This window comes from Oratosquilla oratoria, chromosome 24 (assembly GCF_046742065.1).
Source record: "Oratosquilla oratoria isolate Oo_2021 chromosome 24, ASM4674206v1, whole genome shotgun sequence".
Lineage (NCBI taxonomy): Eukaryota > Metazoa > Arthropoda > Malacostraca > Stomatopoda > Squillidae > Oratosquilla > Oratosquilla oratoria.
In genome coordinates, this window is record NC_134800.1 from 875337 (window position 1) to 885336 (window position 10000).

Consider the following 10000-nt stretch of genomic DNA (forward strand, 5'->3'; position numbering starts at 1 on the left):
CAGAAATCCTTGCAAATGGCCACCTTAGCAACGGTTGCTAAGGACGCCAAGTTCCCTCCACAATGACCGAACTCTAATATCAAACGTGTAAAAGAAACCTAAAATATATGTTATCGCTTGCAAGGGATCATATTATATATCATTTCCAAATCCAGGAAACTTAAGGAAATTTGTGGTCGAGAAATCCCCTGCGAAGTTTTAATAGGTTGCAATGAAAACTTATATGGGTAAGATTAAGTAAATAGATTTCGATGCCACGTTGCAATGGCCGCTATATGTCTGAGGCATATCCAGGCTACGCTTGCATCTGAATAGGAAAAAAAAAACAATAAATTTTTACTATTTTCTGATCGTCTTACTGGAGGCAGACAAAGAGGAAGACCGAATAAGCCATACTTGATTATTCTAATTCTATTTTTACAAGTAAAGTGTTTATGGGTTATATAATAGGCGGGAAGCTCATAGCTTATATATATATATATATATATATACATATATATGTATATATATATATATATATATGTATATATATCTATCTATATCTATGTATATATATATATATACATAGATATATGTATATATATGCGCGCGCGCGCGCGCGTGTGTGTGTGTGTGTGTGTGTGTGTGTGTGTGTGTGTGTGTGTGTGTGTGTGTGTGTGTGTGTGTGTGTGTGTGTGTGTGTGTGTGTGCGTGTGTGTGTATCTACCTAGTATTTACCTAGTTGTATTACACGGGAAGAGAGCTATGCTCGTAGTGACCCATCTTTGTACCTTTCAGCATCTAGCTTGTTCTTAAATTATTGTATAGTTTTTGAAGACACTATTGCCTCATCCAATTTGTTCCAGATATCTACCACTCTGTGTGGAAAACTATTCTTCTTTTTTTTAATATCTTCTATAACTATCCTTTTTGAGTTTCTTTTCATGTCCTCTTGTTTTTCTCTTATCCCACTTTAATAAATCTTCTCTGTCGAGGACTTTCATCCCTTTCATAATTCTATAAATGGCGGCCAGTAGATCTCCGCTTTCTCTTCTTTGTTTCAGGGTTGGTAGTTCCAGTTTGGACAATCTTTGTTCGTATGTCAATTTAGAGTGTTAGTGCCATCTTTGTCGTTACTCTTTGGATTCTTTCTAATTTCTTTATATTCTTTTTTGTACTGGGTGTCCATAGTGTCGCAGCGTACTCCAATCTTGGTCTCATCAGTATTTCGATTTTTCTTGTTAGTTTGTGTGTGTGATTTTATCAAATACTTTTTGTAAATCTAGGAAAGCACAATCAGCCCATCTGTCCCTTTCTTGCATTATTTCTATTAGTCTCGAGTAAAAGCAAATAGAGTTAGTGGCACATGATCTTTCTTGTCTAAAGCCAAATTGTTTTGTATTTAGTATATCATTTTCCTCCAGATGTTTAATTCATCTAGTTTTGATATTTTTTCATATATTTTTGCTATTGTGCTTGTAAGGGAGATCGGTCTATAGTTAGTTGGATTTTCCTTGTCCACTCTTTATATATTGGTACAATATTTGCATTTTTCTAATCTTGTGGTACCTTTCCTTCTTTGAGCGAGTAATCAATAGTCTTATATATTTTGTCAGTTAGTTCATCTATACATTCTTTTGATATCCAATTTGCAATTCCATCTGGACAGTGTGATTTTCTGAGGTGTTTATTATTTGGTCCCTTATTTCCTTGTGTCACGGTTCTTTCTATCATTAGGGGGTGCATCTTTCTCTCCGTCCTTCATCCCAATTTTGTTTACTTTCAGTTGTGAATACAGATTTAAAATGCTTGTTCATAATTTCAGTCATTTCTACATCTATATATTCATCATTCCCTTGACGCAGTTTCACTATTTCTTGTTTATCTTTTAGTTTACTATTCACATACCTGTAGAATGGTTTAGGTTGTTCCTTGCATTTTTCTATTTTGTCTTTTTCATTTTTTTGTCTTCCCTTCGCATTTTTATATATTCATTTCTTAATTTGATATATATTTACCACTTACTCTTTTTTTTCATATTTTCCAAGCTTTGTCTCTTCTATCTTTAGCCTCACTACATTTCTTGTTGTACCAGCACTTAGTGTACACCCTTTCTTGCTTCTACTCTAGTACGTATTTGTTTCTTCCCTCTTTATAAATTTCTTTTAATATCTTCCATTTCTCTTCCATCATTGTTTCTTCATTTAAGAAGTTTTCCCAATTCACACACACACACACACACACACACACACACACACACACACACACACACACACACACACACACACACACACACACACAAAGACACACACACACACACATACATACACACACACACACACACACACACACACACACATACATACACACACACACACAAAGATACACACACACACACACACACACACAAACACACAGACACACACAAACACAAAGACACACACACACATATACACAAAGCGATTCCAACACCTTCCTAAAACGGGCCATGCGTGTAGGACAAAAGACAACACACCCTAGTCATTAGGGATTCCCTCCCTAAAGATCCCCCTAAATCTAAAAGGTGAAAGAGACCAGGTCGGGGGAGGAGAGGTGGAGAGGGAGGAAAGGGGGCGTGTACAGAATAGGGTGCCAGGCTGCAGCAAACTCAGTAAACAAGACATTCAAACAGCGGAACTAACTACTTGGCACACTACGGCACTCTATGAGAAGGAGTGCCAGAGGTAGAAGGGGAGACAAATATTGTACTAAAAAAAGGAGCTAAAAGGAACAAAGAATGCCGGCAGTGAATACTGGGAGGTAAGGAGGGGAGAGAGAAGAGGGGAAAAGCAAGAGATGACAATAGACCCAGCAAGAACATGTGTGTATGTGTCTGTGTGTTGTGTGTTTGTGTGTGTGAATGTGAATATATATATTGTATACATATGTATTTGTGCATGGGTGTGTGTGTTACATACACACGTATACACAAGGTGCGTACACATATACAAGAACACACATACAGTTCTATTTAAGTACGTATGTATATCTATGTGTTTAGATCTCCAAAAATGTCGGTCCTACACAACGATCGCTACTGAAAGAAACCAAAACGAACTGCTCACTACTCTGGGACCTTCTCATTAAACCTGACTACAAAACATTGAGTGCGTGATGATCTTGCATTTCCTTAATCGTGGGTTCGAATCCCGAATTCCTCTCCGATTCCCAGCAGTGACTGTTCGTGACCTGTCCTCAACAGTTCCCAAATGACATAGGGCAAAGGTGACTTTCTTCGGCCGCAGTAGCTACTCGGCGCCTCCTGGCGTAGGAGGCTCCTCACCTACTTCTTCTTCTTCTTCCATAACGGCTTGAACGAGTGCTTGGAATTGTGCCCTGAGGGGACCGTGGGTGCATGCGTCCAAGGAGCATTGTCATGTCGAAGTGACTGGAGGGGCGTTCCACTTGAGCTTACTCGGACTAAGAACATTATCCGGACCGAAATTCATCTGGAGACATCGCGAGCCAGGAGAGGCGCCAGGAGAGGACGACGGCTTCATCGGCGCCGCGTTTCCCTCGTCCGACCTTTACCAAGTACATGAAATCCCCCAGATACGAAACCCCGATATACGAATATTTGAAGGCACGGAAAGGGAAAAAAATGGGCACTTTTCTCTATACGAAAGGCACATGTTTCGATGGTACGAAAAGAAGTGTGAAAAAAGAATAATGAAAATACTGTTCAGGAAATCACCTACATACGAAACATCGATCTCCGAAGATTCGAAGGTACGCAAGGAGAAAGGTGAGGACAGTTTTCTCCATAAGAAGGGTATATGATTTGATGGTACGAAATGAAGTATGAAGAAAAAGATGATGAAAATACTGAGCAGAAGCACGAGCGACCGCAGTCTCGCTTCAGTATACAAATTATCAATATACGAAAATGTTTAAAGGTACGTATCCTTTTCGTCCGTAGAGGATTCTCTACACTTGATAAAGCTCGAATGAAAGAAACATACCAATAAAAAATTGGTCCTCACATACTCCTCTCCTGTCCACGTCCTTTTATTACCAAAGATTACTGACGCAGATTCTGGTACTGAGGAACTATATCAGTAGTCTCCATACTGTAGCTCGCGAGCGCCAGTGTGCTCTCCAAAGACTATCAAGGCGCCCGCAAGGGCTCACCAGGGAGAGAAAATTTTATTTTTCTATTATTTTATCTTATTATCATTATTTTTCTTATTTATTCACATTTATGTTATATTTATATGCATTATTATTATTATTTGCTGTTTTATCATATCTATTTTTAATTATATCTATTATCATCATTTATTATTTCATTATATTTATTTTTTTATTTTTTATGTTTATATTTATCATTGTAGATTGAGGGAAGCAAGTAAACGCCTTGGGGGATTAAAACGTGTTATGAGAAAAAGGCAACTGGGAAGGGGTGCAAAGAGGACATTGTATGAAAGGGTTATTGTGCCCACGGTATCATAAGGGGCAGAGACTTGGACTTTAGAGATGCAGAGAGGAAAATTTAAATCATGGTAGGGGTTACTAGATTGGGGAGAGTGAGGACCGAGGAGGTGAGGAAGAGAGTGGGAGTGGAAAAGGAAATGGCAGATAGAGCCGATGAAAGAGTATTGGGATGGTTTGGACACATGGAAGGAATGAGTGAAGAAAGATGGGCAAAAGAGGTGTGGAAGACAGAGGTGGGGGGAAGGGAGTGAACTTGAGGGGACGATCGAGGATGAGATGGATGGATGGGATGAAGGAGGCGTTGAGCAAGAGGAGAATGTCTGTTGAGCAAAGAAGGGAGTAGGTACGAGATAGGTGAATGGAAAATGACTGTGTATAGATGATACTGTTATGCAAGGAAGGAAAGGATGGGGGGGGGGTAGAGGGTGCTTATGTGTGAATGATATTTTGATGCAGAACCCTCAAGGGATTTCTCCCCGTCTTCTCTTTTTCTGCATGAGGGGTGACGGAGAAGGGGGTCACCGATTAAGTGAAACGGCCTTGCTGTGGATGTACTATGTGTTGCTGCATTGTGTTTGATCTAGGGCAGTTGGCGGATGCAGGGATGACCCGTCATCCATAAGGAGCTGAGATGGGAGGGGTGGTGGATGTGGGGACTGAAATGGGTGGGAATAGGTACGTGCCTCTGACTTAGATGCCTCCCATATAAGGGGAAACAAGCTCTTGATATATAGATAGATATATTTATCATTATTGTCTTTTATCATTTCATTATATTTATTTTTTATCTTTTATTATTTCACTTATTCTATATTAATATCTATCATCATCATTTATTATTTCATTATATTTATTCTTTATTTTTTATAATTTTATTATTTTATATTTATACCTATTTTATCTATTTATTTTCTTCGGTACCACTGTATCCACAACGAGGGAAGTAGCCTGAAGTGTCCAGAAGTTTGGGAGACCACTGAGCTACGTACACCAGGGACACTCATCCCTAACCCTTGAATAAAAACCTAACCAGCAGTTACCATACATATACAAAAAAATCCTGCCTATCTTCTGCTTAGGGATGACGTGGGATTGACCACAAGGACAGAAATGTTGGTCAGCTACAGTCCACTGCTCAAGGACGATTATTAAAAAACGATTTCTGAAGGGAAACGGGAACTACAGACTAAACCTTCGGATTTGTTCTTATTGGGTCCGAAACTTTTGATATTTTCAACAATACTAGGGAAAGCGTTTTATCTGTTTTTTTTGTTGTTGTTGTTTTTTTACCTCTTTTTTGCTCAAAACGTGCTCTTTAGCTCTACCTCTTTCTATCCCGAATTAAGAAAAAATATTCTAAACAACACTTTGCAGACTTTTCTCTATTTGATTTTATCTTATTTTATTTTTTTAGCGTGCTCGTTAGTAATATCTCTTGGTATTCCGAATTAAAAAAATATTTTTAACTACACTATAGAAAACCTTTTATCTATTTGTTCATTTATTCTTACTCATTATTATCTTTTCAAAACGTGCTCGTTAGCTCTTTGTATCCCGAAATCTTACGAAGAGTTGACGATCATGATATAAGACTTCCCATCAGATATCATCTTCTCACAAATCTCATTAGTATGTCTTCATTACAAGGCATTCAAAAATCTAGTGGTCCGTAAGATGAATCTTAGTAACTGGACTGCCTATTAAGATCCAAAATTATTCTGAATCTTTTATGATCATGGAGAAAAGAGCCACCGAGTGCCCACGACCTCAAAGACTCTCGGGAGGAGGACCCTCTGTCAGTGTGTGCGATTCGACGCGTAGTTGGCTCTCCGTGCGGTGTCATTGGTTGGATCAAATCACGAGCAAACCCAACATCTCCACAACTAGATCGTCAACAAAAACCCCACCCATGTGTGTTAGGTTTACTATATAATTATACAATCAAAGGTTAATGAAGTAGATGACCTATGATAACCCAATTGACATGAGAATTAATTTTTTCAGTAGTTGTATATATGTGTGCGTGTGTGTGAATATATATATATAATATATATATATATATATATATATATACATATAGTTATGTATGTATACGTGTTCCAAACGTGGCAACAGAATAGATTACAGTTGCAATGTCTGGCGACTACCAATGACCCACACCTCTATAATCTAGATATGAATATTCAGAGAAAATCTTGCACTTCGCACCTCCTCCATTCTAGCGGGCCATCGCCGCCCAGGACGGCCTCGCCCCAAATGTCAAGCGTTCGAATTCGATTCCCGTTGTCTTCATAAACACAAACGTTTGCTTTACAACCTCTGTCAGCAGCAACGTGTCAGGGCGTTGTGGCATCCTTTGGGGAGCAGGAATAAGGAGACTCGTAAATTTGATTTCATACTCAAGGTCTTCAATATTTACTTCGTTGTCCGAGTTCTCTGTCTGGCTCTCTCTCTTACTCTCTCTCTCTATCTCTCTCTCTCTCTCTCTCTCTCTCTCTCTCTCTCTCTCTCTCTCTCTCTCTCTCTCTCTCTCTCTCTCTCTCTCTCTCTCTCTCTCTCACTTTCTGTCCTTTATCCGGAGTCCTTCATCCCCGTTTGTCTTTTTTCTTCTTTTTGTTTCAGTTTCTGTCATCTATTTCTCATCTGCCTTCTGACTGACTCGCATTTACTTCTTTTATTATCTAGTGAGTTCATTAGTTAGTAGGGCATTTGTTAGTTGTTAATTATACATCAGTTAGTCATAGCTGGATGTTAGTTTGTTTATTTTTTGTTAGTTAGTAATTAGTTAGGTATTAGTCAGTTTGGTGATTATTTGGCTTATTGTTTAGCTAGTTTAGTTAGTGAGTTAGTTGGTTAGCTAGTCAGTTGGTTAATAGTTAGGTAGGTATTTACTAAGTTACACCAACACCTCTCTTTGGGGGCACAAAATAATAAGAAAGTGAATTAGTTAGCTAGTTAGCTAGTCAGTTACACCAACGTCCCTCTTAAAAGAGAGAAAATAGTAAGTTAGTTAAGTAACTAGTTAGTTGGTTATTTAATAGTTAGTTAATTAGTTAGCTATACCAACGCCCCACTTTAAGAACACAAAATATTTACTTAGTTAGCTAGCTAGTTAGTTCATTAATAGTTATCTAGTTATTTAGTTTATTTGAGGATTCAAAACATGTACTGTCCGTGATGTGGAAATATCATTTTCATTTTTTTTTTCAAAAATATATCAAAACCCCTGGTATCCTGAACCTCGTTTTTCCAGACTTTGAAAAACTTCGTTCCAAATAAGAATATAAGATCGAAGTAGACTGCAGGTACCATAAGGCCTACACTAGGCAGTTCCATGTCTCTGACCACCTGTCATCCCTATCCATAAAGTTATCTCATCTTACATTAGATCAACCGATGGTTTCAGCGCTCACTACTACTACATGTTTACTAAGTTTATTCCATTCCTTAACTACTCTATTAGTAAACCAGTTCTTGCCTCCTGTTTCCTCCTTAAACAGAAACCAAAAGCAATCAGATACATGAATGAATAAGCTAAATAAACAGGTAACTGGATGAATAAATAAATAAGCAAATAGATAAATAAGATAGATAATAAAAAAAATATTAAATAATTAATAACACATAATGAATCTTGATGACAATAGATGATAATAGATAATGAATAATATGTAATGAATTATGAATAATTAATAAATACTGAATAATAAATAATGAAGAATAACAAATAATAAATAATAAATAATAAATAATAAATGATAAATAATAAATAACAAATAATAAATAATAAATGATAAATTACAAATAGTAAATAATAAATAATAGATAATGAATAATAAATTATAAATAATATATAATAAATAATAAGTAACAAATAATAAATAATAAATAACAAGTAATAAGTAATAAATAACAAATAATAAATAACAAATAACAAATAAAAGATAATAAATAATGAATAATAAATAGTGAATAATAAATGATAAATAATAAACGATAAATAAACATTAGATGATAAATGATAATAAACAATGATTAATAACACTTGGATGATATAATATATAATAAATGATGTTATAGTTGATAAATAGATAAATAAACAATTTAAAGAAAACCAGTAAAAATGTGAGACAAATTGTATATATATGTATGCTAATAAGAACACGGGTATGTGTGTTCACTTATGCAAAGTAGACCACTTGGAAAAAAGAAACTAACGAAGCAGAGCGCTTTCGTATATAACATCTTCAGATGTAATATACGAAAGCGCTCTGCTTCGTTAGTTTCTTATTTCCAAGTGGTCCACTTTGCATATATATATATATGTATATATATATATATATATATATATATATATATATATATACTGTATATATGAATAATAATATATAATATGATAGATTGATATGGTATAAATGATATGAATGAATACAGTATGATATTATATATAGATGATGATGATGAATATAAACAAAATGACAAAGCGACAGAGCAACTTGGCGACATCCTGTAGGTGTGTCGTCGTCGTCGCCAACTGACCTCGCCGAGGGCAAGAGCAGCAGGAGGCCCAGCAGGAGGCACAGCAGAGGCGGCGGCGGCGGCGTCGTCGTCGTCGTCGTCGGACTCCTTCCAGGAGGAAGAGGAGGAGGAGGAGGAGGGGCGCTGCCCTGGCGCCCTCGACACGCCTTTCTCCTGGTGCTGCCCCTCGGGGGGAGGCTCGGGGGTGCCTCCTCCGGGGTGGAGGAGCCCCCCCACCGGGGGAGAGCGCTTCGCACGATGATGCGCATGGTCAGTGCCTGAGAAGGAGAGAGAAAAAAAGGTCATCTCTTGGCCTCGGGGGGTCTGTGAGGGGAGGGTGCCTACTCTCTCTGTTCGTCTGTCTGTTTCTCTTTTAATTGGTCTGTACGTTTGTTGCATGTTATCTGTCTCCCTGTCTGTCTGTTGCTCTATTAATTGGTCTGTATGTTTGTTGCATGTTATCTGTCTCCCTGTCTGTCTGTTGCTCTATTAATTGGTCTGTATGTTTGTTGCATGTTATCTGTCTCCCTGTCTGTCTGTTGCTCTATTAATTGGTCTGTATGTTTGTTGCATGGTATCTGTCTCCCTGACTTTCTGTTGCTCTATTAATTGGTCTGTATGTTTGTTGCATGGTATCTGTCTCTCTGTGTGTCTGTTTGTCTGCCTCCTGTCTCTTCTTGTTCGTCTGTTTCTCAACCAATCGGTCAGTACAACTGTTGCATGTTATCTGTCTCCCTATCTGTCTGTTCGTCTGTCTGTTCCTTTGTCTGTCTGTTTCTCTATATGTTGTCTGTCTACGAGTAGTTCTGTATGTGTGTTGCATGTCATCGTCACCCTTTCTGCCTGTTTGTCTGTTCATCTGCCTGTTTTGTTTCTGTTTGTCTGTCTGTTTGTCTGTTTGTTGTCTATTTCTCTACCCATTGGTCAGTATGTCTATTATATATCATCTGTCTCCCTGTCTGTATGTCTGTCTCTTCGTCTGTTTGTTTTCTGCTTTCTCTTGTCTGTCAGTTTGCCTTTCTGTCAGTCT

At 37.7% G+C, this 10000-nt stretch overlaps 1 protein-coding gene across 5 annotated transcripts in view; it reads right to left on the reverse strand.

The window, feature by feature from the left end:
- The window catches only part of LOC143038364 (glycine receptor subunit alpha-2-like), a 426738-nt gene that overhangs the window by 131444 nt on the left and 285294 nt on the right, over window positions 1-10000 (reverse strand). For all 5 annotated transcript variants that reach the window (XM_076207400.1, XM_076207399.1, XM_076207398.1 and 2 more), the window contains one exon: window positions 8992-9248. In XM_076207400.1, coding sequence (XP_076063515.1) covers window positions 8992-9239 — 248 coding nt within the window. In that variant the 5' untranslated portion in view covers window positions 9240-9248. The remainder of the gene's footprint in view (window positions 1-8991; window positions 9249-10000) is intronic.